This window comes from Microcaecilia unicolor, chromosome 4 (genome assembly GCF_901765095.1).
Source record: "Microcaecilia unicolor chromosome 4, aMicUni1.1, whole genome shotgun sequence".
Lineage (NCBI taxonomy): Eukaryota > Metazoa > Chordata > Amphibia > Gymnophiona > Siphonopidae > Microcaecilia > Microcaecilia unicolor.
In genome coordinates this window covers 280,194,098-280,213,286 of record NC_044034.1, presented here as the reverse complement: position 1 = coordinate 280,213,286, position 19,189 = coordinate 280,194,098, and the positions used below count along the sequence as shown (strand labels likewise).

Here is a 19,189-nt window from a genome sequence, read left to right as displayed (position 1 = left end):
CTTGGGCAATGGAGGGTTAAGTGACTTACCCACAGTCACAAGGAGCTGCAATGTGAATCAAACCCAGTTCCCCAAGATCAAAGTCCACTGCACAAACCACTAGGCTACTCCTCCACTCTGGAAGCTTCAAGCCAAGATTGGATTGCAGTTGTGAAGCATGCGATGGAATGTAAAGTTAAACGCACAATAATGAGGCGCTTTGCTCATTATGTCTTTGGTGTACTGCCAAAACTTGTGCTAGGAGCAAATAACTCACACAGAGGCGTAGCTAGGTGGGTCACCAGGGAGTGGCTGCTACCCCAAATGAAATTCCAGGGCCTATTTTTGACGCAATCTGTTGCATTTAAAATATGCACCAGTGCCATTGGCAGTCTGCTCTCCACTCCCCCCATGCCCTGAATCTGGCTACGCTTCTGAACTCGCATACACATATTTGCTATTTAATGTGTGCTATTACCCTTCTTAGTCAAGTGTTTGAAGGTTTCATCTTTTACTTAGTTTGTAAGTTAAACAGCAAGCAGTGTAGAGCTTCAAGAACTTAAGGAAGGAGGATATTCTGTGTGTTGAAGCAGGATTTCTTGAGCACATAAAAGGGATTAGAAGCATGCTTTTAACCTGTACTGTGACTGGTTACCTTTATAAGCAGTCTGAGCACATAGAACAGCATTTCAACATGCTCACGTAGCCACTTATAGAACTGGCCTGGTGAATACACATACAAAAGCACATGACAGGAAAGTATAGCACCTACTTTTGTGTGATATGCATATGGGTGTTCTCTGGGACGGAGTTTGGGCAGAGTTACAACTTTTGCATATATTTGTGACCGTCTCTGGGAAGTCTAATGTAATCCATGTCTTATATACCACTCTATCCCAATGTGAGGTTCCAGGCGGTTTACATAAAAAGAAACTCAGTCAAAAGTGAGGAATTTATATAATTAGTGATAGTGAAATAAAAACAAAATATTAACCATCATAATTGCCAAATAAAAAAGTTTTCAACCTATCATGTAAATGCATATAATTTTGAGCTGTTCGAATTGTACCTGGAAAGCTATTCCAAATAACAACTGCTTGAAAAGAAAACATAGCGCCTAATTGACGCTTAAATCAAAGATTTTTGAAAGCGGGATATTTCAATAACAAACTCATGAACTCGGGTCAACATATAAAAACAATGAGAAAAAAAACCTGAATTAGTAATACAGAGGTATTACCATATAAAATCTTACTAACTAAACATGTAGTTTTAAAAGTAATCCATTCACGAGCACGAAGCCAATGAAGTCCTTTAAAATAATCAGATGCACTTTCCAACTTCCTCAAATGGAAAAATCATCCAAACTGCTATATTCTGTAATAATTGCAGCTTATAAAGCAACTTATTACTCAATCCAACATCTAAAGAATTACGGTAATCTAAATTGGACAAAACCAGCATCTGAAGCAGAAGAGCAAATTGAGAACTATGAAAAACAGACCAAATCAGCCTCACTTGACATAAACGGAAAAAAGACTTCTTCCAAACTTGATTAACCTGGGCTTCAAAAGATAACGACTACATACCCTAGATTCCTTTTCCACATTTAGCATAATGCCATTTGGTAGTGTAAGATTCAAAGGACTATCCATTAATGAATTAGAAAGCCATAGAACTTTTGTTTTTTATCTGGTTTAACTGAAGCATATTTTCCAAAGCCCATTTCTAAGAACGGTCAGGTTTTTCATGTCATGGGTCCATGTTTGAACTTCTATAACTCTTTGTATTCTTTTTTTTTTTTTTACATGAAAGGATGGGATTTGGCCTGTTGTATTACAAATTGTTTGCTCTAACAGATTTCATTAAAACCTCATTTTTTTTTGTTTCTGGAAACTTTAGTCACCTTTTCCCACAGATGGTCATATTTTATAAAATATGAACAGAGTCACCTTCGATTTAATAGAAAACCACACAAGGGTCAGTACAAATGTTGATGCCTAGATCTACTTTCTAGGGGGGCAGGGAGAAATTTTGGAAAGGCAGATAGATATTTTGCCTTTATTTTAAAAAGTCACAACATTTGTACCTGTGGACATTCCAGCCTAGCTGTCCCATAATAAAACTGCCCTCTTGTAGCTAAATTTTTCTGCATCATTTATAATATAAAAATGCGGGTGCTGCTAGTATTCCATCTTATCAATGTAAAAGAAAAGAGACATCATTCTAGTATAGTAAAGTAGGTTACTTTCTGCCCAGACCTCTCCACCGAGTGATGCATTGAATGACATTAGTAAAAGGCAAGCTCAGACCTGTGCAATGTTTTTGAAGTCATTCATGAAATGCTGTTTAAGTACAAAGAAGCGATGATGGAAAATAGAATTGGAAAAATGTTCTTGATTCCTTGAGAGAAGGAGTAAAGACTTTGTCTGAAAGCAAAGGAATTTGAAAAGACATATTTGTTTGAGCTGACAAGCAGGTGCAAATAAGCTATTAAAATGACTGAACCTTATTGGTTGGCAAGGCACATGCTTTCCAAGCTAGTTATAAGTGCTTAGCTGTCTGTGCCTACCCTGGCCTTTGGAATGGGGGGGGGGGGGGGGGGGGCGGGTTGGCATTCCCTTTCTAATCATGTATTATAGTGGTAGGATGGCACACAGCACAACCTATCTACTCCTCCTCCAGTCAGGAAGGGATTCTTGATCCCGATTATACGGCTGATAAACGACCTGTACAACCACAAGTATTCTACTTGTCTCGCTGACTCTGTAGTCTGAGTTCCTATATCACAGACAAGCCTGAGAAAGAGGGGTATGAAGATGTTCAGGGATCCAGATGCTCTCACAGTAGCATTTCCCTTTAACATGTTCTTCCTGGTGCTCATCAGCTGGCTTAGCAACATTGCACACTGCCAAGTGGATGCAGCCCAAGCGTATTCAGTATCCAAGGCCCAATTAGATCAGGAAGTCTGTATAGAGTCAGCCATCACAGAATTCAGGGAGAATTCTCACTCTCCAAATCCTGCAGATGTTCAAATTAATGAATTATAAACATCTTGGTTCTGTAAAAGGTATGACTCTGTAAAGGTAATCTGTTACCCGTGGAAGAAAAGAGTTCCTAGGCATTATTCTCTAGCATCTACCACTGACTGATGGAGCCTGGAGTTGCTTCCAGATCTTTTGATGTACTGGTGAAGGGCGAGGGTACATGAGATAGGTACTGTATTCTATTAGGGATTTTATTTCATGGCCTCCAACAAGAAGGGTTGGGGCTTGGAATTTAGAGGAGTGTGACCAAGTAAGCAGAGCCTGCAATTGACTCTTAGAATTGGTGGCACCATAAAAATATTAAGCAGTTATTGGATTGGAAAAGTAGCTTAGTGGTTAGAGCACCAGTCTTGACATCCAGAGGTGGCTGGTTCAAATCTCACTGCTGCTGCTTATGATCTTGGGCAACTCACGCAATCCTCCATTGTCTCAGGTGCAAACGTAGACAGAGAAATACCCAGTGTACCTGAATGTAACTCACCTTGAGCAACTATTGAAAAAGGTGTGAGCAAAATCCAAACAAATAATATTCAGAGACATTTTATAATACGGTTTATTTTATAAAGGCCTCACAAGAAGATCAAAAAATAAATAAATCGGCTCCATTGAGGGACCTTGGGATGGTAGGGAATGGGACGGAGAGGGGAGGGGGGAGAGGGAGTTTTGGGGGGAAACAAACTTTGATGACAATTTTCATCTTGCTTATTTCTTGTTGTGCATTGTTCTAGACAGTTTCTGTATCTGCATGCTTGTTTTATTATTTTTGTGAGTCATCAATAAAAACTGTTGCAACTAAAAAAAATAAATCGGCTCCAAGCAATGTTATAATCCATGAATACCATTCAGACTTTGTAGCAGAACACATAAGGAGAATATATGTTTATTTGGGTGAGCAGGGATCCAGATGGGTAAGTTCATTGTTACATGGAGAAGTGTCCTGGGATAGGAGCGGGCAGAAAACTCAACCAGTACTTCATACAGGAGGTTTGGAATTATCAAAGAGGAGCCCAGGACTGTGTGAAGCAGTTTGCATCCTACTTAAGAAAGGTGGGGAGCTCATCACAGTGGCCTGGAAAGCTAAAGACAATACTTGCAAAGGAGCAAAGATGGGCTTCTGTTCCCCAAAGGAATATGTAACTGTTGGGATTAAAATCGAGGAGCCTTGTTTGCCTTTGAGTATAGAAGACTCTGAAAGCTGAGACACGCTGATTACTGGTTTAGCAAGCAGAGTGCTTAGCTAATTGATGTTTACATGACTGAAGGCTGTATTTTAAGGAAAAGACAGAAAAACCTCAAACTTGTTGAGAAGTTTTACATTTAGATAAGGGAAATGGGTCTTGATATACATCCTGAGGTTTTTGCAACTACATTCAAAGTGGTTTATATATATTCAGGTACTTATTTTGTACCAGGGGCAATGGAGGCTTAAGTGACTTGCCTAGAGTCACAAGGAGCTGCAGTGGGAATTGAACTCAGTTCCCCAGGATCAAAGTCCACTGCACTAACCATTAGGCTGCTCCTCCACCCTAGGCTTTGTTTGAATAAGAGTGGCTAACCTGCCATCTAAAAATGCTCATTCTCTTGAAAGGCCTTCACTCTTCCCTTGTGAGAGTTTATATTACAGGGAGAAGAAGCTCGTCATGATGTTTACTAATGGTCCTATGGTTATACCTACACGAAGGAGCTCGGACATTATATGAAGTGTTTTTTTTTTATAGTTGCTCATCTGTAGGCGATTGAAATAAGCTTTTTATATTACAGAGAAAGGCTATGCTAGATGATTTTCTATATGTGGGGGACTGAAATGGATGTCTTTTTTTTTTTAGTTTTTCCTTTGAGTGTGATTATTACTGTCCTTGTTGATTTTGTGTACGTTTGTGCAGTTCTGTCGGTGTCCAGTGTTGTAATTTAATGTTGATCTGTATTCTAAGGATGGTTATATACTATACCATACCATTGATTATTCTTATATTTTGCATATTTATTAAAAGATTGTAAGTGGATTATAAAAAGAAATAAACCCTAACAATAAAGGGAGTTACAAAATATAACAAGCACTCTATCCATAGTTAAAGAAATCAAGTTGATTTTGGGTACAATTATACCTACATTTCCGAAAAAGGGAATAGGATGATAACTCCATCTTCATCGACCTACTGTAGGTCCAGATTTATGAGGCTGGCTATCCAGGGCCAAATTGACCATTGTGACAATAGGACAGTGGCCAAGGGCCCATAACAGTAAGGGACCCGTGGAGGGGCATAATCGAACGCGAACGCCTATCTCCATGGGCGTCTATGTCCAAAAACGGGTACGTGAAGAGGCGGGACAGACCATATTTTCGAAAAAATGGACGTTTTTCAGCTGGGCGTTTGGTTTTTTTTTTAGCGATAATGGAAACTAAAAACGCCCAGCTCAAAAACGTCCTAATCCGAGCCATTTGGTCGTGGGAGGGGCCACGATTCGTAGTACACTCGCCCCCCTGACATGCCAGGACACCAACTGGGCACCCTAGACGTCAGTGCGGTGAACTTCAGACAACGCTCCCACATGCATAGCTCCCTTACCACGGGTGCTGAGCACCCAACCCCCCCTCCCCCAAAACCCACTACCCACAAATGTACAACACTACCATAGCTCTTAGGGGTGAAGGGGGCACCAACATGTGGGTATAGTGGGTTTTGGAGACCTTCCATTTACCAGCACAAGTGTTACAGGTAGGGGGGATGGGCTTGGAACCACCTGGCTGAAGTGCACTGCGGTACCCACTAAAAGTGCTCCAGAGACCTGCATACACGCAGGCCTCTAGAACTTGTTGCTGCTATATAACATTGGCACACCAGTTGACACCTGAAGACTAATCTCTCCGAAAACATCCTTTATTGGAATAAGCACGCTTACTCACAGTTAACTGCAGATCAGAGGTTGTGCCCCACTGGCAACGAGTCTCCCTGGTACTGAGATGAGCAGTAGGTCAGAGCTGGCAGAATGGTGTTTAATGCCCTCTTTCAGCCACATTCAAGGTATGAACTAAGTTCTGTAACGTGGCTAACACGTGAAAGGGATCTAAAACTGGCTTACAAAAATGGCCACTACCTCATGGACTACCGGAAACAAAACAGGGCACACTCTGACCCAGTAAGCAGGGGGAAAAGCACCATGGGAGTAGAGCCTGCCAACTACCAACATCGTGAGCATTTGCTACAAGCTAATGGAATCACAGAGCCCAATACCCTACACCCACCACAATGCATTGCTGATGTGACTCTGCAGTGCGCATAACAGAAAAGGTGTCACACTCATCCGAGAGCCACATCAGAACTAGGGAAAGGCTGTGACAGGATAGAACACATTCTGCTGTCATAGAGGTGGGTACGGCATTTGAGGCTGGCATAGAGGCTGGGAAAAAAGTTATTAAAGTGGGTTTTTTTTTGGTGGGAGGGGGTTAGTGACCACTGGGGGAGTCCGGGGAGGTCATCCCCGATTCCCTCCAGTGATCATCTGGGCAGTTGGGGCACTTTTTTGGGACTTGTTCGTGAAAAAAAGGGTCCAAAAAAAGTGACCCAAAATTGCAGTCAAAACGCCCTTTTTTTTTCAATTAATCAGCTAAAGACGCCCATCTTTCCTCGGCTGATAACCACGCCCCAGTTCCTTCACCACCCCTCCGACACGCCCCTGTCAACTTTACCCGTTTCCGCGACAGATTGCAGTTGGAAACACCCAAAATCGGCTTTCGATTATACCAATTTGGGCGCCCACGGGAGAAAGACGCCCATCTCCCGATTTGGGTCACAATATAGGCGTTTTTCGATTATAAGCTGGATTGTGTCCTAACTTCTTTCTAATTTAATCACTTTTGATGCATTGTTGGGGGCCCAGATCACTGTCAGTCCACCCCTGCATCTCTCTCTTAAGTGGTTAAGTGCGATATTCAGCACTTAACCACCGAAGCAACACCGCATAAAGATAGGACTGACTTTTATGTGGTCTGATATGGTTGCTTAACTTAGGCGGTTAAGTACTAACTACTGGCACTTAACCACATAAATGCCGACTCCACCCCTGGACCGCACACAAAATATAGCCAGCTTCATTTTAGCAGTCTGTGGGGATATTCTGTGGCAGTAACCAGTTATGTGCTGCTGAATCAGTGGATAACCCCGCACAAGCAAGTCATCCAGCCAGGAGCCGTTTCTGGCCAGTGCTTTGAATATTGCCCTCTTTGTTTTTAGAAACTTATCAAGACCATGAGCGCGAGTCCATGCAAAAAATGCTGCTTTTCTCTGTGAAACAAGGTGCTTTTCTTCCAGCCATCCTATGCGAGCCTGAAAAAAAACAGAATTTCCTGGGCAAGGGCTATTATTTAGGGCTCTATGGCACCCCAGACTAATAAGAGATGGAGTTGCAGTCACCGCTCATTTCCCGTTGCATGGATCAGTTTCCTTTCTACTGCTCCTGGTTTCTCCTCTGTGTACAGATTAGCCTCAGCAAAAATCAAGCTCCTGTGAAACTGGGCCCAGAAGCGAGATCCCCTGCGCATTTTCTTGTGCCACTGTCCTAATACATAAAGTCAGACACCAAAATTAAGCTATCATGACTTACCGTATTCTTAAGTGATGGTGAAAATAGCAAAATAAAGCCACGTACATCAGCCAGGGGCAAACTCTTTCTTCAACTGTGTAAATACATCTGTACAGGATGGGTTACATAGTATTTTATGATCTTGGGAAGGAAGGCATAAAACTGCATATTGTGCAAATACAACACAAGGTCATTGAGGACTCAGTCAATCTATTATGGCATGATGCCCTATTACTGCATTCATGAATCATCTAGAGTAAATTAAGCTATAGAGTTAATTTCCTGTAATCAACTGTTTTACTGTCACCTTCATTTCTTGCTTGCTAACAGTGGAGGCACTTTTTAACAATAATCGTTCGAGGTTACAGTGGAACTCTTCCATCCTCAAACTGTAACAAATTCAGTTATGATACAGTTTTATATAGTTATAGATACAAACACATAGACATATATCCTCGGCCATCATTGCAGTAACCGAAGGAACATTTGGGGTCACTGTTCAGTGTGATGAAGGGGGTAGATTCAGTGAAAACGATCCTTGTCCCCATGCAGTTTTAAGATGGACTCTGTTTCTTCATGGACTTAAGAAATAACTGTCCGATATTCCTGACTGACTGGTTATTGTCCTCTTCCTTAGTGGTCAGCCTCTGGTTTGAAGTTGAGGCATGAGGAAGGGAGGGTTATTGGTTTTATGCCTGTTTTGATGGATATTTGTTTGTGGGGGGGGGGGGGTTCATTAAAACTCAATGAAAACTAAATAACATTCAGAAATAGATACTTTTTTATGGGTATGGACAGAGAAGGAGAAAGATTACTTGGGGGAATGGGCGAGAATGGAGGGAATTCCAGCGGGGATGGGTGAAATTTCTGTCCACATGCAACTCTCTACTGCCAACTGCAAGCTCTGACAATCCTCAGTGGGCCTCATTGGATCGTATTCACACAACTAATCTTTAGCTTTCTGTTTCAGCTTTGGCCAAAACCAGGCGATAAGTTTCTGCTGCAGTTTTTGGGGGGCTGAAAGTGTTTAGATAGTTTCACTAGCAGTTTCGGTTTTGGCACTAGTAGCATGTCACCATCTTGCTCTGACTCCCTTGTATTGTGTGCCAGATGACGACATTTTTGACAGCTTGTACCCTTGGGACTGTTCTGGCAAATTTATGGATGATGATTCTACTAATTTGAGTTTCCTGTTTTATGCTCTTTCAAATTATTTCTCATTTCCTATTCATGACAAGGGGGCAAATATTATCTTTCATAACCTTTGAAATAGTGTGAAATTTTCTGTTGTAGATACTGGAAATAAATACTAAGACGTTGCATGTGCAATTTGGGAGTTTGAGATTAGTCTCTCACTACCAAAGCTTTTGCATTATAACAAAGTTTGCCTATTCAAGTGGTCTGACTATCGCTTCATCTCAGACAACATCCCCCAAAGCCGCCACCTCCCATCTCAAACAGCCCCCTCCCCCAGTATTTCAACCCAGTTTACACTTCCAGATTATAATTTAATTCAGTACTAACACAGGGGACTGGGTGGGTGGGACAAAGTCTCAGAGAAAGGTTCCCACACTTTAGTAAACGCTTCTTGGTCTCTCCCCCAGCCAACTATATAGATGGACATTCCATTCTCAACAGTTCATGCGTTTAGTTTCTCCATAACATCAGGAGCATGATCACTGATCTACTGTAAAAAAATAAATAAATAAATGCATTATGAAGCCTGTTTTGTAAAATCAAATGGCTGCTTCCTTGTCTTTCTAAAGTATTAGCATAAGTTGCAGGTGGGAACATTTACAGCAGCCCTAGAGCATACTTTTTACTGGTTGGTATTTTGTAAATGGTTACTTGAATGCGTATGTGGCTATATCTGGGGTGTAAAGGACTATAATACCACCAAAATGGCCATGTACTTTGCTGCTTGAGGTGTGCACCCCTTTATAAAATTACTCTTTTTTTTTTTTTTTGAGTACACAGGTATTATATAAGTACACACGTACGTCACAGCTCCACCTTCACTGTACTCTGACTATGCACTTGGGAAAACCTCACATGATCTGCATAAAGTTACATGCAGTCTTTCAGTGTGTGTACTTTTTACATGTTATGCACCTGCATAGTTTTAAAAAAATCATTTTCCATATGTTAAAAAGGCTTACATATGAAAAACCTTTATAAAATAACCTTCACTGTTGTTTATCTCCGTATGTAGAAGGTAACTATTCCTACACCTGCCTGCCTAATAAATGTTAATGGACCTGTCTTCCACAAGCGTGTCCAGTCCTTTTTTTTAAACCCAGCTATGGTATTCATTTTGACAACATTCGCCATCAACAAATTCCACCATGAAATTGTACATTGGCTGGAAAAAATACTTCCTCAACTTCTTTTATTTTAAATCTGCTGCCAGTTAGTTTATTGACATGTCCGCTATTCCAAAGACTGGTTCAAAGAATGAATAACCATTCCCGGCTAGCTTGTTCCACCCCATGCATGATTTTATAATCCTCCAACTGGATAACATTCAGGTTGCTGGTGAATTAGATTGATCCAGAGATATTTACAATTTATGTACCAGAGACAGCACTCTGGGGTCCTTTTACAAAGCCGCAGTGAAAAGTGGCCTGCGGTAGTATGGGCATGTTTTTAGGCACGCGCTGGGCCATTTTTTTACCGTGGCTGGCAAAAAGGCTATTTTTTGATGAGCCAGGAAATAGGCCTGTGCTAATATTAAAACTAGCATGCGCATATTTACGGCCTGAGCCCTTACCGCCACCCATTGACCTAACGGTAAGGGCTCACACACTACCCATGCAGCGCGCGCCAACATGGGCGCACTGCTGGCTATAACCAGGAACGCCCTATGGGGTAGAAAATAGAAAATCATTTTCTACTGCGGGATTCTGCTCGCCAAAATCAGAATTACCACCGGGTGCACACACCACCCAAGTGGTAGTGCCAAATAGACGTGCGCTACTCACGCATTAGCCGTGAAAGGGCCCCTCTGATCTTAGAGGACCTTGGGGGACACACCAAGCCAGTCAGGTTTTCAGAGTATCCACAATGAATATGTATGTATGTAAGAGATTTGCATGCAGTGGCTCCATTGTAAGCAAATCTGTCTCATGCACATTCATTGTGGATATCCTGAAAACCTGACTGGCTTGGTATGTCCAAGAACTAGGTTGAGAACCCCTGTCTTAGAGAAAGGTTACTTGGGATAACTCAGGTAGAGATGCAAAGAAGCAGAGCAAGCGTCGTCTCTGTGATGGTGCCAGTTTAACGGAATATCTTCCCAACGACAACTAGTGCCTGTGCAATTTAGGAAATGGCAAAACATTAATAGCTGAAGAAGTTGAAGGAATAATTAAGCAGAGAGATGGGTGAGCTGCTTGAAATATTTGAGAAAATAGGCTGGATGAAGGAAGGGGGATAAGTGTTATTTTTTAATATGATTTTTGTATTTTTATGCTAGTATAAATCTCTTTGGGGTCCTTTTACTAAGTTGTGGTAGAAAGTGGCCTTAGTGCACCTTTCCATGAGTATGTGCTAAAGGCCATTTTTACCGAAGCAGTAGAGAAGTGTGGTAGCCGTGTTAGTCCACTTTTAAAGGTAATCAATAGAAATCAAACAAAATAAAACATGGAAAAGAAAATAAGATGATTCCTTTTTTATTGGACATAACTTAATACATTTCTTGATTAGCTTTCGAAGGTTGCCCTTCTTCGTCAATAAGCAAATGTGCTTTAGTGCATCCCGTGGTAAGCCCTTTAAAACTGCCGTAAGCACATGCTAGCACTCACCACAGCTTAGTAACTGGATCCCTTTGAGTCTAGTGGTAAAAGTACTGAATATAGGGACCCGGTTACTAAGCTGCGTTAGATGCCACTGTGTGCGAGTCTAATCTGGGCACTAAAAATATTTGTGTTATTTTTAGAAGGGGCATATCAGGGGGCAGAGAGTGGGTGTTCCTGCACTAAACAGCGCATCCACATTACTATGCACTAACTGGTTAGCACAGGATTGCCATATGAGCCCTTACTGCCTACAAAATGAGTGGCGGTAAGTGCTTACATGGTAATTTATTGAAGGGAAGGGGACATACAGAGTTCACAATATACCAAAAAGATGCAATAAGAGGAATTTATAAGTGTTAAAGAATACTAGGGCTTACATCAGAACTCCAGATTGTAGGTGATTCTATCCCAGCAGTGTCATCCCATGAACTCTATAAGAGTAAGTATAGGTCTCCAGTGCTCTCTGGTTTTTCCTTTTATGTTCATATTTATGTCCTAACTCAACCATTCAGACCAAACATTCTCCCACATGCGCAACCAAAACAATCATCTTGATGCACTCACTCTCACAAACAGTCCAAGCAGTAGTCATGGCACAGGGTCATACACTGAATTAGCATGGGGCAGTCAGGTCATAGCAGACAAACACTATAAATCTTTGTGGCTGGCATTTCACATGGTAATTTATATAAACGGATGCAAGCTTAATTAGCTGCATATTTTCAAAGCACTTAGCCTTCCAAAGTTCCATAGAAACCTATGGCACTTTGGAAGGCTAAGTGCTTTGAAAATATGCCTCAAAGCACATGGCTCTTAATACAACAAATATAAAATTAGCCATTTTACAGCTGTTGTAAAAATGGCTGTAATGCATGGGAAAACCCCCCGCACGAGAGCACACTAAGGCCATTTTGTTCCATAGCTTAATAAAAGAGCCCCAAAGCAAAGTAAGTAAAGCATATCCCCTCTCAAAACCATCTAACCATATCACAGGGGAGTTGAATTTCTTATGTGAAGTTGTACTTATGAATTGAGGGTGCAGAGTGGGCTTTTCTTATGCTAATTGGTGCATGAGGTGGCGGTAAAGACTTGTGCGCTAATCTTTTGTAGTGGACCACATGCTAATGGCAACATTAGTGCACAGCCATTAATGCCAGAAATTGGCCTTAGCACGGGAAAGACCTATGTAAGGGTACACTAATACCATTTATTTCCTGTACTTTGGTAAAAGGACCCCTAAATCTTTTGTACTCCATATATGGGGGGGGGGGGGGGTGCGGGAGAGGAGGGAGATAGCATGTGAGAAAGCTTCTCTGTTTGCAAAATCATAGAATTATGTAGCACAGCAAAAGATGTGGTGTCATGCTTGCATAGAGCTTAAAAAACTCATTTCTGTGAACTTGGTTTCAGAGCTTAAACGAAAGTGTGCTTGACATGGAAAGAAGTTCAAGTACAAAGACAAAAACACAAATAGGAATAACATCCTTGTACTCTTAACTTTCATCTGTTAACATTTTTTTTTATTTAGTAAGACATCTTTTGTGTGTTTGTCTTTTTGTTTTATAGCTCTGGAGATTCCACAGCAAGAATATGGAATCTAAATGAAAACAACAATGGGAGTTCCACCCAATTAGTTCTAAGGCACTGTATAAGGGAAGGAGGACAAGATGTTCCCAGTAATAAGGATGTGACTTCATTAGACTGGAATGTAAGTGATCGCCACATCATGTGATGTGCTTGTTCTAAATACTCAGTTTTGATTACACAGTAAATTATTTGAAAGCATAGCGTGCAAAATTTTTTATATTCAGTGAAAATGAAGGTTAACAAATAAAGGTGCCTTTTTACTAGGGCTATACCGAATATTCCTATTTGATTCAATTTGGCCTCAAATACATTATTCATATTCGGCTGAATAGAGATTTAAGTTCGAATATGAATAATCCGGGGCTCTTCTGTGCTAAATCCTACTGAAATAAACACTTTGATCTCTGATTTCATATTGCTGCTTTTATTATTATGTTAAAGCTCAGTGCCCATTACACATGTTTATATATGTATTTCTGTTTAATCTTTTAATAATTCTGCCCCTGATGCAACCTTTTTCCAGGCGAAACATGGCCATGTCAGTCACAGATGTTTGAACCTCTGGGAACTTTGGAATATAAATAAAGTCTTTTTGCTTTTTATAAGGTTTGCCTCTTGTTTCTATCCATCATGAAGGAAAGAGGTTTACTGGAGAGAGCACGGGACAGAGTATAAGTCTTGATTCTGTCTCATCTGGGGTAAGACTTATGGAGATTGTGAGCTTGAGCGGAGCAGCCAGCTTTGGTAAGTTCAACTAAAGGTTTAGTTACAACCACTTGGAGGACTGCAAGTTCTACTTGGTGTAAGGGAGGGATCCTGTCTCAGTGCTTGGGACAGTCAGGATGAATGGCAACTCCCATGGAGGCGGTTAAGCGGTGTTCTAACTGTGGGACCCACCAGCTGGCATCGAAGTGTTGCAGTGTGTGCAAGCTGGGAATCCCGCAAAATACGGAGGAAATGGTTGGCGGCGACACATATTTGAATTTTGCACAGAGACTTCAGGCTCTCCGGCAGGGCCAGTGCACAGTTTGATGCAGGAGAATGTGGAAATAGGCACCATTTTGTCGGAGCCGACTGATGAGTGCCAGCCTCTGATCATGCATGGAGCACAGCCACCATTTTACAACCTCAGGGCCTGACAGAACATTTGGTTGCATTGGGATCTTTGTTTTCTCGAGTCTATATTGCTCTTATACCAGGCCTATTGACTGAAGCAGGAACAGTCAGAGTTGCTGCAAATTGCTTCAGTTTCTCTCCCCGCTGCCCCTCCGGCTCCTAGGAGATCTTGTTTAGACCGCCAGGAGAGGGCAGATGAGGCTCTCTGCTTTTCCTTCCTTATCAGATGTGTTCTCAGTCTATTAAGTGGAGCCTCGGAATGAACCATTAGAGGACGGAGAGCTCCTTCCTGAGAGGGGGATGATCCAAAAGAGCTGAGGGTGTTTCATAAAGAGAACCTCAGTGTTCTTATTTCTGAGGTATTGGTGGTGCTTTCCATTGAGGAGCCTTCTGCTTCGGCATCAGGAATTCCATCTTAGTCAATCATGAGTGGGCTTAGAGGTCCTCCTAAAGCCTTCCCTATGCATCCTGACATTCAAGACCTGATTACAGCAGAATGGGACTCACTGGATGTGGGGCTCAGCGTGGTAAGATCCATGGCTTCCTCTACCCATTGGTTCTGGAGGAGAAAGAGAAATTGCAGCTTCCCAGGGTGGACTCCCTTGTTATAGCGATGACTAAGAAATCCATCTTGCAGGTGGAAGGAGGCATTGCCCTAAAAAATCTACAGAATAGGAAGCTAGAAGGTTCACTGAAACAAACCTTTTGAAGTGTGCAGCTCGTTCATGGCAAGAGCATGCCTGAACTGGCATCAGCAGTCTGCAACACAAGATGAGCACTATAATGCCCAGCTGGAGGCAGAGTTGGCCTACTTGGTGGATGCTATTTTATGACATTACAGATTGTGGCCTGCAGTATGTCTATGGATGTCAGCATCTCTAGTTGCGGCATTGGGCAGCAGATGCAGCTTCAAAGTCAGGTCGACTTAAACTGCTATTTTGAGGCAAGTGACTATTTGGAGAAGATATCAGTAACTTGGTGAAGAAACTGGGGGAAACTAAGCCACAAAGTTCCCAGAGGATAAGCCAAAAGCCTCTGGCTTATCCATCTTCAGAGGGCTCTCTGGTCTCGAAACAGCAGACTGTACCAGCCTGGTCATCAGCAAATATGGTCAGAAGTCCCGCTTTTAGTCATGCCAATCTTCCTTTAATGCGAACAGGTTTTTAAATTTTTAATTTTCATGTGAATAAAAAAATTTTTTGGTATCCTCATCCACTCTCCTCACTTTTTGTTTTATATTTCATGGTTTCATGAGGGTTTTCACCTCCTTTTTTGGTTTTTGTTTCCACTCTTGACATCTTCAGGAGTTACGGGAAGAGTGGGCCAAAATCACGTCAGACCAGTGGATTCTGGATATTCTTAAAAAGGTTACAACTTGGAGTTCTCCCACCCTTTCACCCCTATCTTCTTGTAGTCTCCTTGTCGAAAGAAAACAAAGGCAGTCGAGGTTCAGGCCACTGTAGATTCCTTGCTGGCACTCTGGGCCATTGTTCCAGTTCCCCGAGTTGAACAGGGACAAAGCAGATACTCCATCTACTTCATTCTCCCAGGGAAGGGAAGGCACCTTTCGTCCAGTCTTAGATCTCCAAGGTCTAAACTGCTGCTTCTGAGTGTCCCGCTTTTGCATTGAAATGGTAAGAGCAGTCATAGCCTTGGCTCAAGCAGGAGAATTTCTCACTGCCTTCAATCTCAAGGATCTTGCATTTAGCTATATATTCATCGCATCAAAGGTTTCTATGTTTTGTGATGCTGGGCCGTCACTTTCAGTTCAGGGCTTTGCCCTTTGGTTTCGCCACAGCACCAAGAACATTTACCAAGGTTATGATGGTAGTGGGAACCTCCCTTCGGCACCAAGAAATCAGTGTTCACCTGGAGTTTGACAACTGCCTAATTCATGCATCGTTCTATTCAGACAGCGTGGCAGTGACAGACAATTGTTCATCATCTGCAACTATTGGGTTGGGTGATAAATTTTGAGAAGAGCAGACTAATTCCATCGCAGACCCTGGAGTATCTGGGCTTTCTATTCAACACAGCAAGAGAGAGGATCTTTCAGGGGGTGGAAGCTGGTTCAACATATTCGTCTTTTCCTCAGTCATGACATGCTCAGGGTCTGTGACTACTTCCAGGTTCTGGGGTCATTAATGATGGCAGTTGAAGTGGTGCCATGGGCAAGGGCTCATATGCAGCCTTTACAGGAGTCTCTTCTCAGCCGCTGGTCTCTGGTGTCAGAGATGTACAACCTTCACCTTCCTTGGATGCTTGTTGCCAGACATAGTATGCAGTGGTGGATGCCATCTAGGAATTTGACCATTGGAGCTCCATTTCTGTTAACACAATGGGTGGTGGTGACAACAGAGGCCAGCAAGTCAGGTTGGGGAGCTCATCACAAGTTCCATCTTCGCAGGGCACATGAATGGAACAGGAGTCTCAGTGGTTGATAAATTACTTGGAGCTCATGGCAATGCAGAATGCTTTGAATAACAACTCTCCCTTTCTGGCAGGGGCCCTGGTCTGAGTTTTCTGCTACACTGTGATGGTGGTGGCTTATATCAACAAACAAGGCAGGACTTGCAGCCATCCAATGGCTGTGGAGATGGCCTCCCTCATGAGCTGGGCAGAGAAAAATAATCTCTGCTTGTTGGCAGCTCACATCGTGGGTTCTTGAATGTGGAGGTGGACTTTCTCAGCAGGGTTTTCAGCTGATAGTGGACTGATAGGGTTCTCCATTTCTGGACTTCATGACAACAAAATGTAATTCCAAAATGCTCAAGTTCTTCAGCCATTGGAAAGGACTGGGCTCAATGGAGATTGATGCAACCCTAGCCGTAGACATATCTACTGTATGTCTTCCCTCCTTGGCCCATGGTATGCTGCACGTTGAAAAGGATCACATTACACCAGGGTCAAATAATTCTCATAATCCCGGATTGGCCATGGAGGCTGTGGTACGCGCACCTGATACCTGATTCGACTGCTGGACAGGGATCTTCTCCTCTTTTGCAGATACACAGCCTACTGAAGCAAGGTCCAGTGATCATGGAGGATCCGTGCCCCTTTGGTCTTAACAGCTTGGCCTTCAAAAGGGCTCAGTTGAGATGAAAATGTTACTCTGGTTCGGTCATTGCTACCTTGCGTCAGGCTTACAGCCTACTGAAACAAGGTCCAGTGCTCACGGAGGATTCGTGCCCCTTTGGTCTTAATGGCTTGGCCATTGAAAGGGCTCAGTTGAAATGAAAAGGTTATTCTGATTCAGTCATTGCTACCTTGCTTCAGGCTTGGAAATTCTCTACATCCATGGCGTATGTGAGGGTGTGGAGGACGTTCAAGGACTGGTTTTCTCAACATGGAGTTTCTCCCTTCTCTGCTCAGATCACACACATCCTAGTGTTTTTCCAGGCAGGCCTTCAGAAACTATTGGCATTGGGTTCTCTAAAAGTTCAGATTGCAACTTTGGTTTGTTTCAGATGCTGTCTACTGAAGATGTCTCATGTGGCTCACCCAGATATCATTCGATTCTTGCTGGGAGCGGGCCACTTACAGCATCTATTTTGTATTCCGTGTTCAGAATGGAACCTTAATTTAGTTCTTCGGGCTCTGCAGAAGCCTCCTTTTGAGCCACTCTGGAAGGCCTCCTTGACAGATCTTACACTAAAGACAGTGTACTTGGTGGCTGTTGTGTTGGCAAGTAGGGTCTCGGAGCTTCAGGCTCTCTCTTTTTGGGATCCCTTTCTCCACTTTTCAGAGATGGGGTCTCCCTGCACATGTTTCCTTCCTTTCTTCTGAAAGTGGTATCCGCATTTCATCTCAACCAATCTGTGGAGCTTCCATCCTTCCATAGAGAGGACGAAGAGGCTCAGTATTTTTTTGTGAAATGTCTTGATCTGATAATCTAGAAGTCACAAATTGAACAGACTGTGTTTTTTGGAAAACAGAGGCTTGGCCTCATGGCTTCCAAGCCCACAATTGTTAGATGGCTGAAGGAGGCTATTGTATCATCTTATTTGCTTGTGGGGAAGCAGGCTCCTCAGGCTTTGCGGGCTCATTCTACGAGATGTACAGTGACATCCTGGACAGAAATTACCTTACTGTCTCTGGTGGATATTTGCAAGGTGGTGACATGGTCGATGCTGTATACCTTTGTCAAGCACTACAGGGTGGACATTGCGACATGCTCGGAAGACAGTTTTGGGACTTCGGTCTTCAGGGTGGGCAGTATTAGGATACCACCCTCTCTAGGGTAGCTTTTATACATCCCACAGGTTCTGGAGTAGTGGGAAGCTAAGTAATGGAAGGAGAAATTAGGCCTTATCGGATAACTTTCTTTCCATTAGGCCTTCCCAGTATTCCAGAGGCCTGCCCTAGGTTTCTGAGATATTTAGTCGGTGCAAAGTAAAGGGCCAAATAAGGACTGTCACCTTGCATGGTGCTTCCTGCATATCTCATGTTTTCTACAAGTTGAGATGAGAGACGTCCACACATGTTGCTCGTGTGGTTAGTGTTAGGTTAGCGAGTTGTTTTAAGGTTTATTTTGAGTTTCTCCTTACTGCTTGTCTATGTAAATACTATGGAGTTGGACTGGGTGCCAAGAGAGATATGCCTCAGCTTAGTTTAACCAATAATATAAGTACATATATATATCTCCCAATCAGATTAATCAGAACTTTTGATATTAGCCTATCTGTTCTATAGGTGTTCTCAACTGTTCTTGATAAATGGAAGAATAACAGTTAAACTTATGCTGAACAAAACATTTGCCTCAATACATGTTACAGTAACAAAGCACATTAGTGCCCTTTAACACAAGTTAATATGAGCTACCATGTGATACATAGTAATGAGATGCAAAACATACAAATGGATGGAAAAACATCTCATTATTATGTTAATTTAATAACGCAGTTTTGAATATATATGGCCGCCCTTGCTCTCAGTAAAATACTAGTCAATGGCTTAGGCTAAAGAGCTAGGCCTCTACAAGCAAATGGCTCATAATAAGAGTTAGGCTTCTCTTAAAAATCCAAAGTCATCTCTGATACAAACTACATTTTTCTGCAGCACAAGCTGAACTGAGTTCTCAGG

General features: G+C 42.4%; 1 protein-coding gene across 5 annotated transcripts in view; it reads left to right on the top strand.

Moving 5' to 3' along the window:
* TBL1X (transducin beta like 1 X-linked) overlaps nt 1-19,189 on the top strand; it is a 473,837-nt gene that overhangs the window by 413,790 nt on the left and 40,858 nt on the right. For all 5 annotated transcript variants that reach the window (XM_030201627.1, XM_030201624.1, XM_030201623.1 and 2 more), the window contains one exon: nt 12,971-13,112. In XM_030201627.1, the coding sequence (XP_030057487.1) occupies nt 12,971-13,112 (142 nt within the window). The remainder of the gene's footprint in view (nt 1-12,970; nt 13,113-19,189) is intronic.